General features: G+C 40.1%; 1 protein-coding gene across 4 annotated transcripts in view; it reads left to right on the forward strand.

Moving 5' to 3' along the window:
- Window positions 1–13,020: 13,020 nt before the first annotated feature.
- The window catches only part of LOC306924141 (sodium bicarbonate cotransporter 3-like), a 58,105-nt gene continuing 46,426 nt past the window's right edge, over window positions 13,021–24,699 (forward strand). For 2 of the 4 annotated variants that reach the window (XM_079502509.1, XM_079502511.1), the window contains exon 1: window positions 13,021–13,170. In XM_079502509.1, coding sequence (XP_079358635.1) covers window positions 13,126–13,170 — 45 coding nt within the window. In that variant the 5' untranslated portion in view covers window positions 13,021–13,125. Of the gene's footprint in view, window positions 13,171–22,640; window positions 23,014–24,699 lie in introns of those variants that run through there. The other 2 variants (XM_079502508.1, XM_079502510.1) reach the window with 1 other exon arrangement.

The raw sequence follows: 24,699 nt of genomic DNA on the forward strand, positions 1-24,699 counted from the left end.
TTTCCCCATTGACCCAGTACCAGTCCCCTGTCAAGGAGCTTCGACGGAGACCGATCCATGCCTCCTTTTGCTCATCTCTCTTGGCCTCCATCAGCTTTGGGCTGATGTGTTGCTGTAACTCAGAGGTGACTATGCTCATCAGCTCAAGGCCCTTGCTTCTGCAGTATTGGACTGATTCAGGCCAGCCCATCTTCTCAGCTCCGATTTCCAAAGCTTCCTGAGTCACAACACAGCCCCTAAAGTCTGTTTAGGAGTCGAGATAGAAAAAGAGAGTTGAAGGAAAAGAATCACAACAAAATCTTTAATAATGTGTAATATATATATATATATATAAAATTACTACGATGCTTGAGTAACATTATTATACCTGGATATTTGCTGATGCTAGAGGCTGCATTCCCAAAAGTAAGACTTTCATTCTTTCCAATAAAATAGACACCTATTTTAGAGGAATGCCAGATGACATTTTTGTTTTGTGTCAGATCAATGAGTGCCCAGGAGTAGTCTGTACCGTCCATCACCTCCCACCCAGCATTTAACACAGGAAGTGTGTTCAAGTGAACCCCATCTGTTTTGTCTTTGGGGACAATGAGAAGGGCAAAGTTATTTTGTATTTTTTCGATTTTGTTAAGTATAAAGCAAGAGGAAAAGTCTTGTGTGGAGATGAGGCTGAGGAGCATGCCAGGTCGGTAGAAGACAACAGGACTCAAGGTCTGCAGGGACGACACTTGAGGACTGTAGGGTTGTGGACTGGGCTTCAGAAGTAGTAATGACTCACTTTCAGCATTTTCTGCCAACACTGGTGGCACCAAGAAGTGATATTTGTGCCCAGCCTTGGTTGGTGCCAGAGGGGTGTAAAGCATACCACAAGTGCAATTGTATATGGTAGTACATGGGTGACTGAAGAGGACTGCCACAGGTAGCACTGCCGACAAGCTCTGCATGGACTCACTTACCCCAAACTGAGCCAACTCATATGGGCGAAGCGAAAATGGCTGTGTCTTTGTTCCATGCAGAGTGACCGTGTTATCTTTGTCAGCATTGATGATGATAATTCTGAACGGTCCTCTCTCTGGATCACTTGTGTTCCAAAAGCCTTGTTCAGAGGTTACTTTGGGCAGTGATGGAATGTGGTACTCTGTGCCCAAGTTATCAGTGGGCACAACAAGGGCACTCTGAATACTGCCAGCTTTTTTGCTGATTGCATGGACGGCAATTGTTTCAGTGCTCTTAATACTGACTGTGTGATTCCTGCCTGTCAATTCCTGCCTACTGAGCTCCATTTCTGTTTTGATTTGCAAATTAGTTGTACCCCCAGCACTCAAGTCCCTTTGTGTACTGACGGTAAGCTCGCTAAGGCGGACATTGGTGTTGTCATGCACAGCCGTGATTATGATCTGGTTATTGGGTCCTTCGGGATGATATGTGGCGATGTTCTCAGGAAAAGCAACGATGAAGTTTTTGCCACTGGTGTTTAGAGAGGAGGTGGCTGTGGATTCTAGAAGAGAGATAGCAGTAAGACATATTTTGTAAAGTAAACCATCTAACTACAGTACACTTTTGTTAACATGCATCGATCCTATGTCCTTACCTCATGACTGAATGCATTTTAAGAAATGCCCAACTCATTTTAAAAGCATTTGTCATTAATATCAACATCATAACTATGTGATTTAATGGATTTAAATTGAAAAGCTTATTACAACAATACAGTAAAACGTGAGGTTTGATTGTACTGAATTAAGTTTGGTGTGTGACTTACCTTCAGTAAGGGCTAATAGGATAAGGAAAAGAACCATGTCCAAGGTGGCGTGGCGGTACATGGCAGCCAACTTCTTTCACTTTGTTGCCAGTACCTAGAATTAGTTTAATTTAAAAGTATGAAAAGTAACATTTTCAATCATAATTATTAGTAATATTGTTTTAATTATCTCAGTCAAATGATAGGATTGTGTATGACAATCTATGACGAAATAAAAAATGACCTAAGATTTGATTCAAAATCATTGGGGATGTTTACAATGACATCAACAGCTACTGTAATCCTTTTTGATCAACAGTTATGTTCAGTAGCCTTATTGTTGTACATTCTACAGTATTTCCCTTTTTTGTGATGTGACGTTGAAGGAAATAATACATCATTTGTAAATAAACAGATTACCAAAAGTGACAGGGTAAGAACAATACAATGAGGATGACAGTCCTCAACATGTCATGTATGTTATCATATATATATCATATCATATATATTATTATGTATATGTTACCATAAAGACTAACAACATGTGTAAACTAAACAGGAGTAGGAGTAGCTAAAATATTTCTTAAAATATGTATATGTAAAAATAACTGACAAGTGAGTTTATATTTTGAACAAATAAAAATGAACAGGCCATCAGGACTTAAGACCAAGAAAATAAAAAGACGTGTATTGCAACAGTGATTGCTCTCTAAGCTAAGGGAAGTAAAACGGCCTGATATCATTTAAATTATCGACCACAGTTCAGTTTTAAAATCCATTATAATGATTATGATAGTCAAAATATTGCTTTTCTTCTAAACTATAAACTGGTTATTTCTTATCAAAAATGTCTCACCTGTCAGCAAGCCAGCTGTCTTCAGTGCTATACCAGGAAACAGTGAGCTCAAAACCTGCTCAAAACAGGTGAACACACATTTGGGAGTCAAATGCTGTGAAATTTGGTAGTCAAGAGTTTGCCACTTTGCATACGATGGGCAGGATGCTGGCTGGAAGAGACAACTATTGCTTAAGACTGAGTCTGGAATTTACTGTATCTAAACTGCCTAAATTGTGGGTATATATTCACCATTCATTGCTTAAAAACATAACATATATGTTAAACTGTTCATGGTGATGTATCCAAAATGTATTTTGGTTCAGTTATGGTTCTGACATCAAAGTTCTGTCTAAATATAGTATGTAAACTAGATTTACCTCTGTGTGTCCATGATTTATTTCAATGTGTATGGTAGGCTACATGCCTAAGACTGCATTTAGTTTGACACCAGATTTGTCATCTTAAATGAATATTAAAGGCAATAAATGTCAAAGTATTATCACAGCAATAACAATGAAATTTTAAATTATCAAATATAAAATTACTTTAACTCTGCCTAGAACACTAAACCTGGGTGATTCTGATGTCTGAGGTGGGTGGGTCTTTCAGTAACTTATGATGCTTAATGACATCATAGAAGGTAGGTTTATTTCCCTGCCCACATCCCTGTTTTTTTGCAGGTAGTGATATATACCCAAATTTTTCACTGATTGATAGGGCCCCCCCATAAATTAATAATATTTTCATTCATTCATTTTTGTGAAAAGTCATGATGAAATAAATCCATTTAGGCCTGAGGCCGATTCTAAAAACGCCTCTAAATCCTGACCTAAGTTTTCTGAAAAACCTCAGCATCAAATTTTTTAAATTTTTGATGTAAAAAAACTGGCGGCCCAGGGGCCACATGCGGCCCCCATCTTCACTTAATGTGGCCCTGCAGGTTAATTTTGGAATACTGATATATTATATATTATTGATTTCAGCTGTTACAATTCCAAACATGCAAACATGACCCGCTTTAATTGCTTCAGTCTAACGCGTTGCAATGCGCAATGCGACGCATTTTGAGCTTGTAGATCGTCTATTTTTGCTACGACAGTAATACGCAACGTGGCCCTCTGGAGTGAGTGTGGAAATAATAGTGGCCCTCTCCATCGTCAAAGTTGTCCACCCCTGCTGTACATACTGTACAGAACCCCAAAATGGGTTCCCGGCCTGAAGGGGTAAAACACCAAAAGGGGTTCCCGCCCAGAATAGAAGAGTACCTCAGGTTGCCATGTATTGCTGTACTTCAATGATCAGAAATAGTTTTTATGAAATATATTAATTTGGGTAAAATATACCCGGGTTTAGTGATGTTTGACAAAAGTTGTTTAGTAAGTAAGGCTTGTATAGAGCCATGAGGCCCATAGGGGCAGGAACCTATCTCCTGTTTCTGTAGCGTGCAGGCAGTTTGATGTACAAGTACACCCCTGGACATGATGTACAAACTGTACACTCCCTGAACATGACGCTGGTATGTCGCAGGGACTTACCCCAACCTCCCAGTCACAGACACTCTAACCACAAGGCCACTGAGCTGATAAGTTAAGTTTAGTGTTCTAGGGTTAAGGAGGTCTTAAATTAGTAGTTTTAGGCTATTCATGCACAGGCCACCAGCCAACTATTGCTCAATATCTGAATGTATGACGGAAGCATTTGAAAATTGCAGGAGGCAACAGTCTGGCCACAGACAAAACAGATTTTGATAGTAAAATGAGCTCTTATTCAAATTACACAAGCTGCTCAAAATCACTACCAGCCACCATCTGCCATATTGTCAAAACAGTCAATGGTATCTGGATTTAATGGAATTTAAATCCAGATATCCAGATTTAAAGGATTTATTTTCCTTTTTGTGGCAGACATAGGACAGAGTGAGGGATTTTTATAATTTTGAATCTGAAAAAGCTCACTTTCTCTATTAGTCCAATTCAGAATGCTCTTTTTTTCCATTCGATAGAAATAGGTATAGGTGATAGTGAACCTTTTTCCTCTTCTTTAATATTTAATGTATTTTTGGCAGGATATCTACACTGTAAAATCCTGAGTGCTAATTGCATTCTGACAGTGTACAAAATGGATGGTTCCATATGTACACTGTGACTGTCTCAGTTAAATGAAACATTGCAAGAAGGTACTATTTTCATAAAAATGCTCATGCTCAAAATGACAAGGGTATGGATGAAATAGCTGAATACAATGTATCCTTTGGACAGAAGTGGGCATTGGGCATTACCCCAGGTGAAGGAGTTCAAGTATCTCGGGGTCTTGTTCACGAGTGAGGGGAGGACGGAGAAGGAGATCAGCCGGAGAATCGGAGCGGCAGGGGCGGTATTGCAGTCGCTCTACCGCACTGTTGTGACGAAAAGAGAGTTGAGCCAGAAGGCAAAGCTCTCTGTCTACCGAGCAATCTTCGTTCCTACTCTCACTTATGGTCATGAAGTGTGGGTCATGACCGAAAGAATAAGGTTGCGAATACAAGCGGCCGAAATTAGTTTTCTTCAATAGGTGGCTGGCATCTCCCTAGAGATAGGGTGAGAAGTTCAGTCACACAAGAGAGACTCGGAGTAGAACCGCTGCTCCTTCGCCTGGAAAGGAGCCAGCTCAGGTGGTTCGGGCATCTGGTTAGGATGCCTCTCGGGCGTCTCCCTAGGGAGGTCCATGACGCACGTCCCACTGGGAGGAGACCCCGGGGCAGACCAAGGCGCAGTTGGAGGAAATACATCGACTCACTGGCCTTGGAACGTCTCGGGAGGAAGTCACTAATGTTGCTCTGGAGAGGGAAGTCTGGAGCACTCTGGTGGAGCTGTTGCCCCCGCGACCCGACTACGGATAAGCGGTTGAAGATGGATGGAGAAGTGGTCAGTCAGGGTCACAGTAGGGTCACAGTGATGAACGATATCAGTATGTTGATTATGTTTTTGACAAATTAATACAATTGACTTATTCATCCCAACCACCCACCTCTGCCATGCTCACTCACACGCGCACGCGCACACGCACACGCACACGCACACACACACACACAGACACACACACAATTTCTGCTGTCTCCCTCCCCTCCCCCCACAGACACGAACAGTCCTGAAGAAGATGCTAAGTGCAGCCTCCATCCCTCCGCCACTGACAGTCCATTGATTTGAATTTATTCGTACGGTATACTAGGTTACTCCTTGTCTGCACTCAGGACCTGCTGCAGAACGGCATGGCAACTTTTGTTACCGTAAGTAATAGCTCTTGGCAGCGGTAAATGGTTTATTTTATTTTATTTTTTTACATGCTGTGGGTATTATGATTCTGACATATGATATAATATATCCGTTATGAAAACTAAAGAGCCATTCAATTTAGCCATTTTGCTTATTTATCAAAAGTTTGATAAATAAGAATTTATGACATTATATTTGAACCTCAAAAGCAGAAATGGGCTACTGCCTATACTGCGCAGAAACCTAAGGTGCATGGTTTAAGGCTTTTGTGTTGAAACCGCATGCTTTAGAAACTTAGTAGGTCTAATATGGAATTACCGTATATTTGTAGGTTAGCCTACTGTACTGAGAAGTCAATTTTTATGAGCCAACATGAATGAAAGAAACTATATTATGGCCTAATGATTTGTCTTCTTTCTGTGGTGGAAAAAGTACTCACATGTTTTAAGTAAAAGTATCAATACTGCAATGTAGAACTACTCTGTTACAAGTAAGGCCCGACTCACACCTTTACATCTAGCATACAACATTGATGCATGCTTGTTGTATGAGATGTATAGCTGATGCAAGCTCGCAATGCATTTCCAATGGGAGTCACATGGTTTGACACAACATTTGTGTTGTATGAGGGGGAGGGGGGAAGTCGAAACACAGCCGAAAGCCATACAACACAAATGTTGTGTCAAACCATGTGACTCCCATTGGAAATGCATTGCGAGCTTGCATCAGCTATGCATCTCATACAACAAGCATGCATCAATGTTGTATGCTAGATGTAAAGGGAGTCGGGCCTATGTCTGGAATTCAAAATGTACTTGAGTGAAAGTACAAAACTACTATTGGTATCAAAATATATTTAAAGTAGGCTACTCATATGCAGAATGTCCCAGTTCACAAGTTTTTAAATGTATAAAATATATGAAAATCCTTTGAAAATAGCATTGTGTGCTTGTAGATCAGCTATTTTCAAACGACCGAAATGTATAGGGTTGAAGTGGGTAATGTATGGTTTTGGTTTGTAATAATAATCAAAATATACAAAGTAGCCTAACTAGTAACTAATGTTTTCAAATAATTGCAGTGCAAGTATAATATTTGCTTTTGAGATGTAGTGGAGAAGTAAAAGTAGGCCTACTGAAAATACTCCAGTAAAGTAAAAAAAAATATATATACTTATACTTATAGGCCTACTACAGTACTTGAGTAAATGTACTTATACTGTACATATCTGGTGAATATGCACAACACTCCAACAGACAGTGGTAAGATTATTTCATGTTGGGATGGTCCACTATGCACAATAGCAAGAAAATGACTGAAACAAAAACAGCATTAAGATGAATAGTTGAATACAAGCGATGCATACACAATATAAATTGATAATGGAAATGTAGAATTAAAAACGTAAGCTTGCGTGTTTACAGGCAATCTAGAAGTGGGTCTTTGACAAGGTAACCGGAACACGCTCGCCCCCATTAGACAATGCAGGGCCTTCTGGGAGCTGTCCTAATATTCTGTGTATCATGGCTGGAATTAGAGCAGCTCTAAAAACACTGCATGGCTCTAGGGTTATGTGTTGCATTAAGGTGCTTCATAACAAGTCATTTTGCCTCTAATGGAAAATTGTCTGGTCGTTGCATGACAATCTGTTATATTTTTGAGTTTATGAATTTATTAGTAAAACCTCATAATCATTACAACACAATATCATTTACTGTATATTTAAAGGGTTGTTACTCAATCATGACTGAAAATTATGCATATTGGAATATGTTACCTAAGTGAAGTCTGAAAAGTACTGGGTGGTACACACGTTGTGATCCAAAAGGTCCCTTTATAACAATATAATATTATTACTTACACCTACAGTATTTACCCCTTCTGGGGCTTAGACCGTCTACAAGAGTTCTCTAAGCATCTCAGTCCTGAGCCAACACCTCCAGCTGTCCTCAAGTGTGGCCCATTATCGTGGCTTCTGTCTCCAAGTCTCTGCGTCAGGTTTTCCGTGGCCAACCTTGAGGGACTGTCTTGTGATGTTTGAGGCTGTTTTATGGAGAGTACGGCCTATCCATCTCCAATGCCGCTTGAGGATCTCTTCCTCTGCTGGTTTTTGTTTCGTTGCCACAATTCTTTGTTGCTGATGGTGTTAGGCCAGCGGATCTGGAGGATTTGTCGCAGACAGGTGTTGATGAATGACTGGATTTTGTTTGTGGTGTTCACGGTGGTCCTCCATGTCTCAGCACCATAGAGTACTTTGTTGTTAAAGATCCTTTTCTTTGTTGTGATGGCCAGGTATTTTGATAACGATGTTTACTGGAAATTACCATCTATCTGGAACTAACATATTCCTCTGTTCTTTGACTTTTAGCTGGCAACGTGCCATCACTGTAACTTGTCCACTAGACATGGTCTGGTCTACAGAGACTCTCTTTCAGCTCTGTCCAGGAACCGCATGGGTCCTGGTTGCTGTTACAGACCTCCTTCTCTGGTCCCACGTCTGCCTCTTGTGGCCCATCGGTCTTACATTTACACCAAACATTGCTCCAAATTGCAACGGTAAGGAAACACAATAAAGCGGAACAATGTTTTGGTCTTCGTGGTGATTGGGTCCTGCATTCCTCAGCTGCCATAGTTTTAAAGGGGCGCTATATTCAGCTATATTAGGCCTACTGTAGTTTTTTGGTCTTACACAAACATTAAATTCCCATTGACAATGAATGGAGAATTTACGTCATATGTGGACGAGCAAATCGGCTTAGTGTCTATTTTTAATAGTCATACTGTCTGAGCAAATCATCTTAAAAGTGTCTATTTTACGTCATGGTGATGTACATTATACAATGATATTGTATCATTGCGCCCCTCACTTCACACAGGTGTGATTTTTTTAGAATAGAAAAGAGGCTGGGAATCTGATAAAGTGACTCATACAATTTTAACAGACTTTGGAAGAAGAAATATGCACAGCTATGTCATAAAAATATGATGAGCATATCACTAACCAGTTCAACACTTAATGTTACTGCTGTTTCTCATTCCTTCCTCAGCAATCTCCGAGCACATCCCCCAGAAGCAATTACTTTGGCTCACTCTAAACCAGCCAACGTGAAGAATTTTGTCTTTTCCCAGCTACGCAAGTTGCTTACGCTACGTCACTCCAAGAGATGCAGGGAACAAGGTCTTAACGTTCTAGGCTAAAGTAGGTCTGAACCTTAGAATACTCGAAGGGTCTGACTCTGAACTCTGAACTTCTCCACGACATACAGTACCTACTACTTAGAGTACAGGTATATTAAACCACTACCAGCCTACCAGGGAATGTTTTGCTACCCAAAAGGCTACTCACCCATGAGGTCTCATCCACCAGAGGGCACTGCAGGGGTTCTGTTGGACAGGTTGAGGAGGTTTGTGAGACTGCAATGTAATATGACTTTTTCAACAGTTGAAACGTAGATTGGCATGTCACCAAGAAGCACGCTGGTGGTGACAAAAACAATACATTTTAATCTCCCAAATCACTATAGGCAGAGCATTTTTGGTCATGTTGACTTTAACACTGGCCATGTCTGGGATTTTTCTGACTGACAAAAGTGCATGTTATAGGACTTTGGATAATTTATTATACTTTCATAGTGAAATAAATAATAATAGAGTGAAAGCAACATTACATGTTGAATCAAACACTAGCACTGATTAAGCCTAATTTAATTATTTGTTGTTCATATAAAGTGTATTTTTTTGTTGCGTGACAATTTGACATCAGAGTAGTTCATAAGTGATTTATTGATTTCTTATTTAAAATCCTAAAAAAATGCTTTGCATTAGCTTAATTTCCTCTGAACTGTTAAATGCATACAGAATAACTTTACCAACTATAGTTCCTACTGTCATAAGCTACTTTGAATATGATTTGAATATTATGAATGTGCTTTATACCTACTGTTAGGGTGTAAAGGGAAATTACTTTGTACAGTTAGTCATGCATGCAAAAGCAAAGTGTAATCCATGTGATGCAGAGAAGCAGCAGAGGATACTTGATTTGTCACAAACGGTACACATAAATTCTGTGCAGTGTGTTAAAACAGAACTATACCTCAAAAGAATGTGTGTGTGTGTGTGTGTGTGTGTGTGTGTGTGTGTGTGTGTGTGTGTGTGTGTGTGTGTGTGTGTGTGTGTGTGTGTGTGTGTGTATATATTAGTATTTGTGACAATGTATTAATAATAATGCTAATGTATGTAATTGTACTGAAAAAACATTAGTCAATATTTGTCTGGCAATATCTGTGGTAATGCCACATAGAAGCAGAAATAGGCAAACAGTTAATTCAGAATTGGCACATAGCCAGATAGCTTGTTCCCACCACTCAGTAGGGCGATTAAAAACACTGAAAGTAAAATGGAAGTTTTCATCTGACTACAGTAAAGACGTGGGTTATAAAGGTCTGGATAAGTTTGTATTCCAGGGGTCAAAGGTCATCTACAATATTCATTTTAATCCCAGAAGGGGCCCTTTGATGCTTGCTGAGAGCCTATATTAAATCCCTTAAGTTGATAAGACCTACCTGCAAAACTGGACCACATCCTGTGCTCCTCTTCTAATGCCGTATAATTCTACAGTATACTTTCCAGTAACTAGCAATGTAATCTAAAATAAACAAGAAATGTGCATGAACACGTGGACAAACCCATGCACACACACACACACACACACACACACACACACACACACACACACACACACACACACACACACACACACACACACACACACACACACACGTTACATGCACGGAGACTATAGTTTATGTGTGTATTTTGGCATTGCTGCATATTCACCTTACTCTAAGATCACTGTAGGTCCAATGGTGCCTGGTGGGTGGTATCATGAAGGCATAGGATTGATTGTGACCATAGGTCACGTTTATTATGAAAACGGTCAGCCGCCAGTCAGCCAGTCAGAGTGTCGTGTCACGCCTCGAGTCACGCCTCCATATATGGTCACGCCTCGTGACACGTCATGCCACCATATATGGCCGTCTCCATATATGAAGATCACGACAGTGACCTCATCACCAGGATAGCCACATGGAGAAGACTGGATCATCACCTAGATCGGCATTATGGAGCCGGCCAGCAACTCTACATCTGACCTCAAACCTCAAACCCTTAGATTTCCATAGAGCTGACCTGTTCTGACATTCCATATGGTGATCATCCCCACCCGTCCTTCCCCTTTGATGTCATTTTGACTGATACCTGTCCATTCAAACTCTAGATGGGCCCGCCCCAAAGTTATTAGTAGAGTTCTCAACAGGCCCGAAAATTAAGGGCCGGCAGTGCCCGGCACTACCTGGGGGACCTCATCAAACCCTGTACACTCAAGACACTGCCCCCGCTGCCACCCTTAGATCTCCATATATGACCTGTTTTGACATTCCATTGATCAAACCCTGTACACTCAAGACACCCCCCATCCCAAAGGACCAGTGCTCGCCCAGCAGTCTGCAGTCACCCAGGGGGATGCGTGTACGCGACCTCGGGCAAGGTCCCAAGGGCCCTCAGGGCGTCTTACTGGTTAGTTATAAACTGAAGAATGTTGTGACAAAATGAGATTCCCACCATAAGTGACGTCTTCTCCCACATAAAATGCCTGATAATACAAAGTAAGAACAAATTGTGATACTAAAGGGTTGTATATGACAATGGAAGTACAATTCAGAGATAGAAGGGGATTCCTCTGTTGACAAAATAATCTCTTTAATTTAGAAACAGGACTTCAGATAAGATGAATGATTAACTCCCTCCAGCATGAATAAACCAGGAGAACCTTTTATTATTTGTAATTAATGAAATTAATAATAATAATAATAATGAAAATAAAATAAAAAAGAATAATATATATATATATATATATATATATATATATATATATATATATATATATATATATATATATATATAAACTAGTTGTGCTGGATAAGATGTCACATTTGATTTTCAAGTCATCAAGCCTGCCTAATGAAGGGATTGAGAATGACAGCTCACTTGGAATCAGGTGTTAGTTGATTTACTGGGGCCTTTTAAATAGGCTTATTGGTGATTAGCCAGGTCATATTTGTGTTGCATTCCCCCTTGCTGGCTTAATCCTTGGATGGATTACTTCATTACTCTACATGCACTGTTTCTCAACCTGTGGGCTGGGGCAGTGGGGCACACAGGTTGAGCACACACTTTTGAGATTTTCAAATGGGCCCTGATCAAGAAAATGTTGAGAACCACTTCTGTATTTCATAGCCTACTGTGTGCACTGAAAAATAAGAATTGATGAAGCACTGAAGTATTGCTTTGGTATGTTTAAATGTATTTCCTCCTCACATAAAAAATAGCTAAAGTTTGAGGTCATTTTCTAGGTTATCACTTGTTTAATGTGGCTGCCATAGTGCTTACAGCTGTTTGTGCCACTGTCAATGGAAATAAGTCATAGGCTTTTTTGGGTTGTCTTTAGCATCCACAATCTGTACCTTTTTTTTTATTTTTTCTCCAAACTGTTACTAAACTAATTCTAAAGTATTCAATCAAAAAATCTATATAAGGGCATAATATAATTAAGGTCTGTTTGACAGAATCTGTGGTTTAATTACTTCCCCAATCAATTTTTGATAAAGGTAACTTCTACAATTCATATTAAGGTGAACCAGATGCCACACCACCCCATTCACAGCCCATTCATAATGTAAGGCTATTACACCCAGACTGCAGACTCCCTCCCCAGTCAGAGTTTCAGCTATCAGTTTGAACACATGTAGAATTATGTGCAGGATGTAATTTGTACATGTATTACAATTTACAACATAATTTAACTGACTAAAGTTATTTTGGATACAATAAGAAAAAAAGTGTGCCAGTGATCACCATCCCCTGTGCCAACGTTGACACCCGTATAAGGTTGCCTACCCCTGGGCTACAGAGTAGAGTAACCCATGGGAAAGAGAAAGACCCAACGGACTGAATGAAATGAAGGATGAAGGATGTGATGCTTTGTTAGCAGGCTGGCCTGGGCGAGGCCACAGCACCCGCCCCTTTTACTCCCCCAACCAACCCTTGGCAACAGTGAAACAACGGCTTCAATGTAAGGATACACTACAGCTGTCGCTCAACAAACAGGGCGGGTTCAATTTGTACTTATATTTGCCAAGCAGTTGTAAAGTAGTGGAGGTGGGTGACACGTCAAAGGGGGAATTTGGCAGTGCCCAGCTTCTAATTCTTCCAGAGGATAGAAATAAAGGGGAAGATATATGGAGGAAGATACCAGCGAACAGATGCGACCTCTCCTGACATCAGTAGGTTCAATACTTTTCCTCCGGTCTACCTGTTAGCTGATGGCTAGCGTTTCTCTTTAGTAGCCTGCTCATCTATCAACGAATAGGAAGAAAGAAGAAAGGGATGAGTTGAGAGTAGATCGCATTGTTTTCTATGGACTTGTCTGGTCTTCACTTGGGAGTCCCAGTTGAAATTGAAGTGTTGGTGAAGTTTAACTTATTAACTGGATGGACGAGCAGATGGACGTTATAAAGAAGAGTAATGTAGCTTTGCCTTTGCCCTTTGTTGCCTGGGGACCATGCTTATGCCAGGAAGTGGTTATCGCCGGGTTTCTGTGAAAGGGTGATTCATACAGGCAAATGATGTTTGAGAGACAATGAGAGAACATGTGCTCCGCTCTGACTGGTGCCTGACTAATCACATCTATCACAGAGAATTGTGCTTTTATAGTATTTAGAGTAGATTACAATTTGTAGATTACACGAGAATCTGCATGGGCAAGGCAAGTTTATCACTGTCTGTGTACGTTCTTCCACTTGTCTTGGGTACGAAATTTGGAGAGCTAAACCTGTCCTCTAAATACTACTCTATTGAAATGTACACCGCATTTTGTTGTACGTTTTTCCATGATCTTTAGTATTGTGGCTTTTGTAAAGTTTTTGAAATTCAAATCCATATGGCTATTGTAGGGCCTGTGCATTCTCATCATTGGTCCAGTTATGTAGAGATGTCAAGAAGTGTGACCATTTACCCATGGTGGTCTAATTTCCACTGCAGACAGGACACGAGATGATGGAGATTGTTTGTTAGGTTAGCAACATAATTGTTCTCAAATACAACTGTTATTATACTCTTATTACACTGGGATTCATTCTCTGTCCTTTGTGATATTGGCTCATGTTGACGGCTTCAAAGGAATCAGTGAGTCAGGAGTCAATGTTTATCATCTTTCTGTCGCCAGTCAGTCTCGTACATTCACCTGGGCTAATTTCCCTTTACTTTGTGTTATTTTTAAACTGAGGTTTATTCCAGATGTATGTACGGTTGAAGTTGCATTTTAATATTTGGTATTTCATCTCCCTGAACATAAGGAAGATGTGCATGGCAAGATTCTATCCCATCTATTCTCTATTAATATCTTGGCTAATCTAATCTGTGTCTTCGGAAAACATTGTGTGGACAAGCTTTTTCCTTCTAGTCAGGCCCTCCACCCCATCCATTCTACTGTGTTTATGGTCCGCCTGTATCATTAACAGATGTGGCTGTTCTAATGCCAAGCAAACTGGACTGAATTCCTGGATAATGGTGTTGCCAAACTTGTATTGTTGTTAAAGCAGGGCATGGCTTTGTCAAAGAATTCATGTTATTCCTGTGGTCTGATGAATGTTTGTGAAGATCAACAACTATCTCTCAAAGAAAATGTATACAAATAAGACTCAAACTTACAGTACAGTATGTTGTTGTTGATGACGTAAATTCCATAAACAAAACCGAATGGAGCTTGTTGACTCAGAAGTAAAGTGTGCTTGTGCTAAATGTTATTACTATTTAAATACATCGCAGGTTTGAATCCTTGTTCTCTGGATTTGTATGAGTTGTTCTTTTCAACAAAATCGATTCTGTTCATATACCTTTGTCCTGTACCACACACGTGTGTACAAACAGTAGTAGAGAGGCCTCCCAAGTGATGCTCCCTGACGTCAGCAGAACTACACTCATGTGGCCAGATGATCTCTGGTGAAATATAAGGCTGTACTTTATGCTAGAATGTAAACTGGTTAAGAAAAAGAAGTTCTGCAAACATTTCACTGCTTTGTTCAGTGTGTTATTTCCACATTTAAAAATACGTTGAGATTTTTTTGAGCGGGGCAGTCGCAGAACTTTATATGGCTATACGATACGTGTACGACTGTACGCGACGGTCAGTCCATCCAACACTTTTCATCCCAAACAAGACATCTTGTAAACTATAGGCTTCAGTGTTCACTGTTTCGACCGGCTCCCACCCCTATAGCCTCTAGACCAGAAATCATACAGGTTGGGCCAGGCTGATTGATTGAAAATATTTATTTCACAGTATGTAGAATGAAAGCACAAGTCAATGGCTACCATGGTCTTTACGCTAGTGCCATATAGGCAAAATGGCCCAACGTCAGCTTGGGGTGTAGAGGTATTTTGTTCCTTCCACTGAGCATGGAGGAAACTATGTGAGGAGAGAGTTTCCAGAGCTGGAACATCAATTCCTCTAAAAGCATCATGTTAAGCAACATACATTTCTAATTTCATTTTTTGTCAAATACGTTTTTATTAAGCGGTTAATTAACAGGTTATAAATTATTATTCAATTGGTACAGTATACATTCTTTTTTTTTCTTTTATGAAAAACAAAAGGGGAACAAAAAAGACTTACTGCTCAGTGACACTGCAGAAAATAAAGTAGCAGCAAGATAGAAATGCTGTCATGGAAAACAACACTTGAATGATGATGATATAGACAGTCATACATTTCTAATTTCAATAACACAGCTGAGCTGCACCCCATGACTATGTTTACACATAAATATCCCTACTCATTGATGGCATTGAAAGAACATTTTTATGTTGCTCTACATTTCCAGTTGTAAAGCCAGAGTCATTAACATCATGCTTTTCAGCTTTGGAAGTCTTCCTGGAAGGATACGCTCATGTTTCATTGCTTATAGTTAGAGATGCCTCCCAATCCTCACTCCTTGGAGCAGGAATAAGAGACCTGGCTGGCATGAGCGTCATAATGATGGACTGAGTTGAACTTCCAGAGGATAGAGGATAGAGGAGAGGGAGGATACACGAGACTCGGGCAAGACTCAAGAGACTTGTGATCCAGCCTATGGGCAAGATGAACCCTACTGATTATGGTGACCCCATTATGGTCATTTCCTCTCTCAAAAGTTCTGTTCATTTGGGTGCAAGGAGCAGATCAGAGTGACTCTACTAGTAGGGGCTGTTCACTCTTATGATGATGACTGCACAGTACACTGCAATATCGGCCGTAATATGAGATGTAATACTGTATAAGCCAGGAGTCCAAAATCGTGCAGTGCGCAAGCACCCATAGTCTTTGTGTTTAATTGAATGGCTATTGTCTAATTGTAACTGGTGACTGACCACACGTTTGCCTAGTTTGTCACTGGTAACTGACCAGTGAGCACATTAGAAAATTCAAAGTTGACTGTATAATGATCAGAGACTATTCCTTGTCAGTTGGCATGCAATAAAACATCAGACTTGCCTTTTTGTTAGAATTATTTTTCACATCAGTGCTACTCCAAAATGTAAAGTGTCCGACAGCTCACAGTGGCTGCTTTGTGTTTAGCATTTCATGTATAGTCTGGACTTACTGTAGCTACATAGTGGAAAGTGTTGCCTAAAGTTGAGAATTCTGTATAGTTGGAGGGTCCAGTTTTCCAATTTTCATCATTTTTTCCTGGGTAATTATTACCTTTTGAAATTTCTCATTTTGGCTTTCATCTGTTAATTTTTAGTTGGAGTACTGTTAAGCGGGTGGAGGAAGGTGATTGGTTTCTGCTCTAACCCTGACTTTAAAAAGGAGCTTTAGAATCCAGGAAGTATGTCATTGCGTTGGTTGAAACTCAGCAACTGAGCCTGCTGTCTGGCCTGTGCCTGACAAAGCAGGGCTCAAAGCAGCGGAGGTGCTCAATACAGACAATTAAACATACTTACACGGCACACAGACAGTGGTACAGCTATTCATTTCTGCGTAACACATGCCCTCTCTTTCACACGAGCTGGATGGTGGCGGAGGTTTTCATGAGGTGAAGAAGTTATTTGTTCCTCGCAAATTGTCTACAACCCGACCTGGTTTTTTGAACATTTTATTTAGCTTTACAATTGAAGCACTGTGGTGAAATTGTCTGATTTAGTTTTTCTTTTAGTGACTTGTATTAAAAGTTTCACATTCACACAATACTACTCGGATTTGACCGTACAAGCAACCACTTGAGTCTACTGTAGTACTGTTATGCATGTGCTTTAAGAAACTATCTTTTTTAATCTCTTCAGCTAGCTGTTGGGGTAGGGTTTAGGAGGACTGAGTCACAGGAGAAGTGGTGTATCATGTGTGGTGGGAAATTGGGAATGCTCTCTGTCACCCCCCACCCGCCCTCCCCTAGTCTTACTGGTCTGCATCATCTTATTCTATCTCAGAATACAGACTATTTCAGAGGGCTGAAGGGCAGTATGAGTTCTAACAATTCAGCTGTTAAGCATAATTGTCTCCACCAGGCCGAAGGCATGGGGAGAGAGCCGGTCGATGCCACATTTTGCACACACACTCCCTGGAGGCCAACGTTGAACTGAATTTTCCAGAACGGCCTGTTATAGCGCCACCAGGAGGCCGACTTTTGAAAAACATTTTTTTTATATTACTACTCCAGATTCTGTCCAAAAATTTCGCAAATTGTTACACACTATCTCTATAGTCATGTGTTCAAGACGGATCTGTCCGATATTTCATATTCCATCCTAATTTGCTAACATTGGATTTCAAAGTTTTGAACAAAAAGCCTTAAATCATGAACGCAGCGTTCAATTTACGTGAAATCTTTCACAGACTTTTCTACTAGGCTGAGGAATATATCCCACCCTTTTCACATTGGCCTGTTATAGCGCCACCAACAGGTGGATTTTGGCAAAACACATTTTTGGAACAAAATGCCATCCAAGGCGTAAGAAGAAATGGCAACCTTTTCACATTGGCCTATTATAGCGCCACCAGGAGGCCACAACCTGACCTGGCCTGGTGGAGACCTGTGCCCCAAGGGGCACTTTTTCTAGTTTAGCTTTTATTATCAAAAACATGGCTGTAATCATTTAGTTGTCAACTAAGTATGAAGAAAGATACTACAAACTATTTGTTTGCAAGCATAGGCCAATATTTCTAGATTTCTGAAAATAATTAAATTATTTTTATGCTTTGTCATACAACAGGCTTCCCATGGTCATGTAATGACTGGAATTATTTTGAAATTAGAATTTTCCAGTTCTGGAAAAGGTTTGGAATCAAGGGTCCTGGAATTGATCAAAGCCATGGTCATGGAAAAATGGTTGGCTATGCATTGTTTTTGGCTATTGATTTTGTTAAAGGGGCATTCCACTAATTTTCAACATTTTACTATGTCATTAATGTACCTTAGAGCTGTTGTGTGGAAATAATAAAAAGGTTCCCCCATTCTGTGTTTCCTAGAACTAGAGGTCTGAAAAAAATCATTAACATGGTGAAACACATCTTGATCAAGATGTGTTTCACCATGTTAATGATTTTTTTCATAATTACAGTTCTAGGAAACACAGAATGGGGGGGATTTTTATTATTTCCACACAACAGCTCTAAGGTATATTAATGACATAGTAAAATGTTGAAAATGGGTGGTTTTCCCCTTTAATAAAATATGTTTTCCAAAACATGTATAACATTACACGAAATATGTAACATCGTGTAACATAAGTCGTTAGTCGCCAAACGAGCAGCCTGATTGCAGCCTAATTATAATTTTCAGCATGTTTGCCAAATAGCCTGTATTACAGTAAGTGGACCCTACCAGCCACAGCTATGTTCTGGGTTTAAATTTAAAGAATGTTTTTACATTCTGGACTGAGGTAACCAACCTATAGTATGTATTGTGTTTGTGTGCACATGGTTTGGTTGCTTCATGAATAATCCTGTTGGAGTTACAGTTTTCTAATCTTTGAATCACTGTACTGTTCTAGTTCCCATCCTATATATTCAAATTGGCTTAAGGGCAGTGCAGCCACGCCCCAAATATGGAGTGTCAGCTCCATATATGGGCAAAGGGGCAGGCATATACTGATATCCATGTATGGGCATAAAAGGGACAAGAACTGACAATCAGATCTCCATATGGGCATAAAAGGGACAAGGACTGACAGATTTCTATATATGGGCATATAAATTGGATTGGCAGAGTGATGTCTGAGTGTGAGGGCCACGTAGCAGCCTAAACCTCTAGTATAATGTAATTGTCTTATACTGTCTCTTTAAAATACCGTATGTGAATTCATCTTTTCCATGTCCTAGGACTGATATGTAGGCTATCAATATGCAATAAACATATTGGAGTTACATAATTTCACAAAGAAATAAGGTAGATAGATGTTCAGTACTCTGACTCAACCTACAATTCACTTAATTAATGTTCTTTAAAGTTTCTGTCCATGTAAAAGTAATATCATATCATTGCACTCCGGCAGCTACTCAAGTGAAACTGGTGGAGAATGAAAATAAAGAGACATGTCAGAGAGTTGGTGAGTCTGTGTTTTGGTTAATTGTCAGTAATTCTTTATTGGTCCACAAGGGGGACATTTTAGTTAGGGGTGCATTGGGATTTGGGATTGGGCCCTTGTCAATGCCCCCTTCACATGGTGATGACAGGATCAGAGTAGCATACTGATAATGCTGGATGCTTTCATAGTGTTTCTGGAAGAGATCAGATGAAATGCTGTACTGTACTGCATCACTGACACTGTCCACTCCACACTACAAGTCACAGTAGATCTAGGGGGGAATGCTATGTGACCAGGTGGAGCAAGCTGCGAGACAGACCTGTGAGAATGTCTATTTGAAAATGAGAGGTAACCTGAGAGGTAGAGTAGTCCGGCCAGTGTGGAGTGGGAAATTTGGTATATAGTTTTTTTATTTTTATTGGCTTAAAATATTGTCTATACATACATACATTCATAAATCCACTTGCTGACCGTCGGCTGTCTGCATTGAGCAATTTGTTTTATAGGGGTTTATATGTTTATCATGAAAAACCCCTAGTTTGACATGTCACATGTACATAAAGCTGGAGCATAATGAAAATTTGAACATCTTGCCTTATATAGGATGTTAATGTTATGGTCACATATCCTCCTATAACAAAATGCTCAATACCGACAGCCGGTCAGCAAGTGTATTCATGAATATCAATATAGACAATATTTTAGGCGAATAAAACTATAACAAATTTCCCACTTTGAACAACAGAAACCTGTTGGCTGCCGGACTAGAGTGAGAGGGTGTGTACTGTGGAAGAGGTTGTCTGTCTGCATGTTGTAAGTAATCCTAATAAAAGCTCTGTATTATTTAGAAAATGTAAAATGTCTTGAAATTTGCTCCCTTTACAAGAACCCTAAAACAAGTGCAGTTTCTGGATGGAATATAAACTTGTATGAAGTAGCAGGCAGTATTGTGTTGTTATGATAGTCTCACACGCACACACTGTATCCTCAGTGTGTGGGCTCACTGGCTCTATGCTGTAATATTATCATTGCTGTTGCAAAGTCACAACTGAAAGAGAAACTTGTGTAACATTTGTGGTTCAAATGTGTTCCGCTGACTATTCTCTTCTTGATACTGCATGCACTACTAGGCTTTACTTTTGCTGTTTAATGTCAGACTGACTGCAAAGACTGATCTGGAGCGTTAATTAGGGATCAATGCCAGCTTTTTAAAGGATTACTTTGAAAGACAGTAATTTAATAGTATAAGATATGTTTGATATTGAATAAACTTTCATTTCAACTGTTGGACTGTCAACTGTAGCTCAACTGTAGTTAGTGAAGGGTTGATTTATAACTACAATGATGTACCAATAAATATTGCAGTTCTGGCATAACCGTGCAGTCGGTTTTCATGAAACTTTCATGAAACTCACTCAAATGAAAAGGCAAACTTTGACTTTTGACCTTTAGATCAATTATGAATAATTTCTTCTGTAGGCGCTGCAGGCCAAACGATGCAGTCGTTTTTTAGTTTTTTTGCGAAATGCGGCAATAGTCTGGTAGAGGCCTTGGGCTATGTCACCCTGCTTAGACACAAACGACCAGGGCTTTTTGGGTTAAGGATAGGTTTAAAATATTTTTACTGATGTTAGGTTAGCTACGGTATTAAAGGACCTATAACATAAAATTCAACTTTTTCAATTCTGTGGGTGTTTTTTGCGCTCCCCTGTGTATTTTCTATCCCCACAAATATGCAATTTTGAACAAGCTTTTATGGAAATTGCTCTCAGGAACAGCTCAACTGACAGTGTTGACAGTGTCTGGCTGTCATACGAACAGCCTCTGCAATACCGCTGGGTGACCTAAGTAGCACTGTTGAGCAGCCTAAAAGGGCCATTCACACTGAGCACTATGGCCCTCATTTATCAATTGAGTGTAAAATCTGCCCCAAATTCGAGTGTAGGTTTCGTAGCTGCATCTCCTCCTCCGCTCCTGTCCTGTCTGTCTGTCTCTATCACTGTGGTGGTCCGTCCATGACACCGTGACCATGCACGTTTATGACAATCTATTTAGATTGCCTCGCGAGTCGCTGCAGTGGCTGGGCTGTCAACTGTCAATTATATGAATGTGCTGCCTAAACCAGCCTCATGTAGGCCTACATGGCACTGGCACTGGTGGACTGGCTGGGTTAGTCTATCTCCGATGCGGTCCCCTCGACTCCCCTGCACTGGCACACCGGCACGGCACATTTTGCATTCGAGCGACGCGTCAGGTTTATCCTTAAAACGACGAGATGTAACTCGAGAAAGAGGGATTCATGCAAAACAGAAAACACTGTTTAAATGGCTTAAGCATCTAAACTTGCAACATTGTTTTAATTGCGCGATTTTAATTGCTTATAAAGTTGGTAATCTCCTACCAATTTCATATGACACAAAGACACATCGTTGATGTAGGCCTATTCTTTTTATTATTATTATTTTTTTATAGTATATGTAGCCCATATACATACAGTTTTATATTAACATTTTAGGAGTGAACATATGTTTCGATGCCGGCTGTGACAGCCTCTCAGCTGGTCAAACAATGCTGCTCCGCTGTTCTACGATAGAAAAACAGGTGAGGACAAAGCGTACGATCGCTCCCGACCTAACGTGATTTTTGTCCTGGCTCACGTTCAAGTTCAAGGTTTTGCAGAAATGGTAAATGGCGAAAATTGCGGTAATTTCGGCGTGCTCCCATATTTTGGCGTACGCCGAGTTGATAAATGAGCGCCTATAACTGCAGCCAGCCAGTGGTGTTGTTGAGCACTATGAGCAGCCTGCAACGCTCAGTTCACACGGGTGTGATTTGTTTTTCCCCGTATTGCTTGGCCCCTGTTATCGCTGCTTGCAGCTATATTCTTTATTTTTGAGGGGTGACCTATGTCCAGCTTTTAGTGTGTGTGCAAACACAAACTTTGTCCTAAGAAACATTAAATGCCATTGACAATGAATGGACAATTTTGAGTGTTTGTGTTCCAACATACAGGGAGACAACCAGTAGAGAGCATAATGTTCAACATGTCATGGTCCTGCCCCCTTTTCCTGATTTGTTCCTTATTTGTGTAGTGATCTGCTCACTCACAGCCTCACAGGATTGCACACGCAGCTATAAATATATAAATCATAGTTGATCCTCTCTGGCAGCGGATGTAACACCTGATAACTTAAATATTTACTCCAGCATGCACCCACGGGTCCCACGTGTATGCAACTACGCAGCTGCGTTGACTTGGGCGGAACAGATAGCTCAGAGCTGTTTTCCTTCTGAACTAAACTTGCTGAGGTTTGAAACAGTTTGCCAGTACTGAGGACTAAGAGGATTCCTACTGAGGACTAGGAGGATTCCTACTTTTCTTTGTAGGAATCATTTAGTTGCGTGTTTCTACCTCTGAAGTACCAGTACTAGCGAGGTTGAAATTGCTGGAAAGCAGTGTTTAGAGAAGACTGCTGTTTCCTGCTGCTGGGTAAGATCAACCAGACATGGGGGACTTTTGGGGAGATATCGTTAATCACAGGAGGGTCAGAGCAGCTTCTATGGTATGTACCACTGTTTTATATTAACACTTTTCAGACAGTTGACATTGCTGTATCATTGGTCTTCTTCAGAGCAACTTCTAATGAATTGAATACAATGGTAGACTGAGCTTAAATCCCTACACCGGCAATGTTCTCAGTAGCAAGACTACTGGAGTGGACTGCAAGAGATTGGAGCCAAAACACACTGGCAAAAGATGTGACAAATATTATCCCCAGAATGTCAGCATTGTGTGGTGGGAGAGCCAAAGGGAATGACATCTAGTGGAAAGAAAATGCTGTTACTAGTGGTGCAAATGTGAATCCAAATTCAAAACAGCAGTTATACTTCCATTTTGTGAGGCAGTTTGACTAGTCGATATGTTTATGTACCGAGTCTACCGACATGTTTATGTAGTTTACACCTGTAAATTGCTATGTGACGGTAAACTTGAAGTTGAAGTTAATATGCTGGAATGAATGCTGAACAGACTGACAGCTGGAATGAAAGCTACTCAAACTGACAGCTCCACAGTAGACTGTACAGACTAAAATGGATGTAAGAATGCATTTTATTTAACCCATGGACTTAATGTAGGCTATCTTCAGTTTATCAGATCGCAGCCACATGATTGTGGTCCTTCTACAGAATAAAGGGTTAAACTTACTTGCACTCTTCAACACTACTATAAATGTGAAAGGTGATGCTCATGCTGAGCTTTCAACAAAATGCATCTGAATCCTTCTTTGGGATCTCTTATTCCTGTAGTCAAACTATTGACCTAACTAGCCTAACTGACTTGCCTCTTTCTGTGTGTTTCATTTAATCACAAATTCTGCAAACTTTGATCAATCAATCAAAAAAATCAATTGTGCAAATAATCTTCAACAGACTAACAATCAGCCAAAGCGTCTGGCTTTACTAACGATGGCACTTGATCAACATATTTGACCATCCAAATGGTTATTTGGTCAATATCCATATTTGACATTCAAACACACTTAAGTCTCAGGAATGGGAACCATCTGTTTTGTTTTTCGCTTTATGTCTTACCTAAACTTGCTTCTAAGCTAGAATTACCCTCCTTCCATTATTGACAAACCCTTAGTGTTGTTGAAATGTTTTTCCGTTGTGCATTCCCAGCATACACTAGCACTACTTGTACATTAGCCAACACCCATATAATAATCTGTCAGTCCGTGCCATGATCTTCTCCATTGATGCTGTTTTTGTTCTGATATTATTGTATTCTCTTATCTTTTAAAAAAAAAGCTGACATGTTGAGGTTTTGAGTCATTTAATAGTGCCACACTCATGCTACTATGATTTAGTATCAGGATGTTATCAGGAACTTGAGACATTTTTATCTGTCTTTAATGCATAGGAGGAAAATAATTGAAAGAACAAGGTGTAAATGTATGTGTCTTATATGCACAAACAGACGTGCATTAGGGCACTCTTTGGCAGACCTGCTGTGAGGCTGTATTTAGACCCTGCTATATTTCAGGTAGAGCTGTCCTCTGAAAAAGTCCAAACAACCAAAATAGCCATGGCACGGGGTCAGTGATCTAGCCTTTCAAGACATTATCAAGACTGCGCTAGTCGCTGTGTACTCTCAGGATTATTGAGACGCCTGGTTGGTTCTTCTCGAGTCTTGTATGTAAAATTACGCTCCAACATTTTCTGGACATTCTTAATGCCTTTCTGGA

Source organism: Electrona antarctica, assembly GCF_951216825.1.
Source record: "Electrona antarctica genome assembly, chromosome: 6".
NCBI classification, from domain to species: domain Eukaryota; kingdom Metazoa; phylum Chordata; class Actinopteri; order Myctophiformes; family Myctophidae; genus Electrona; species Electrona antarctica.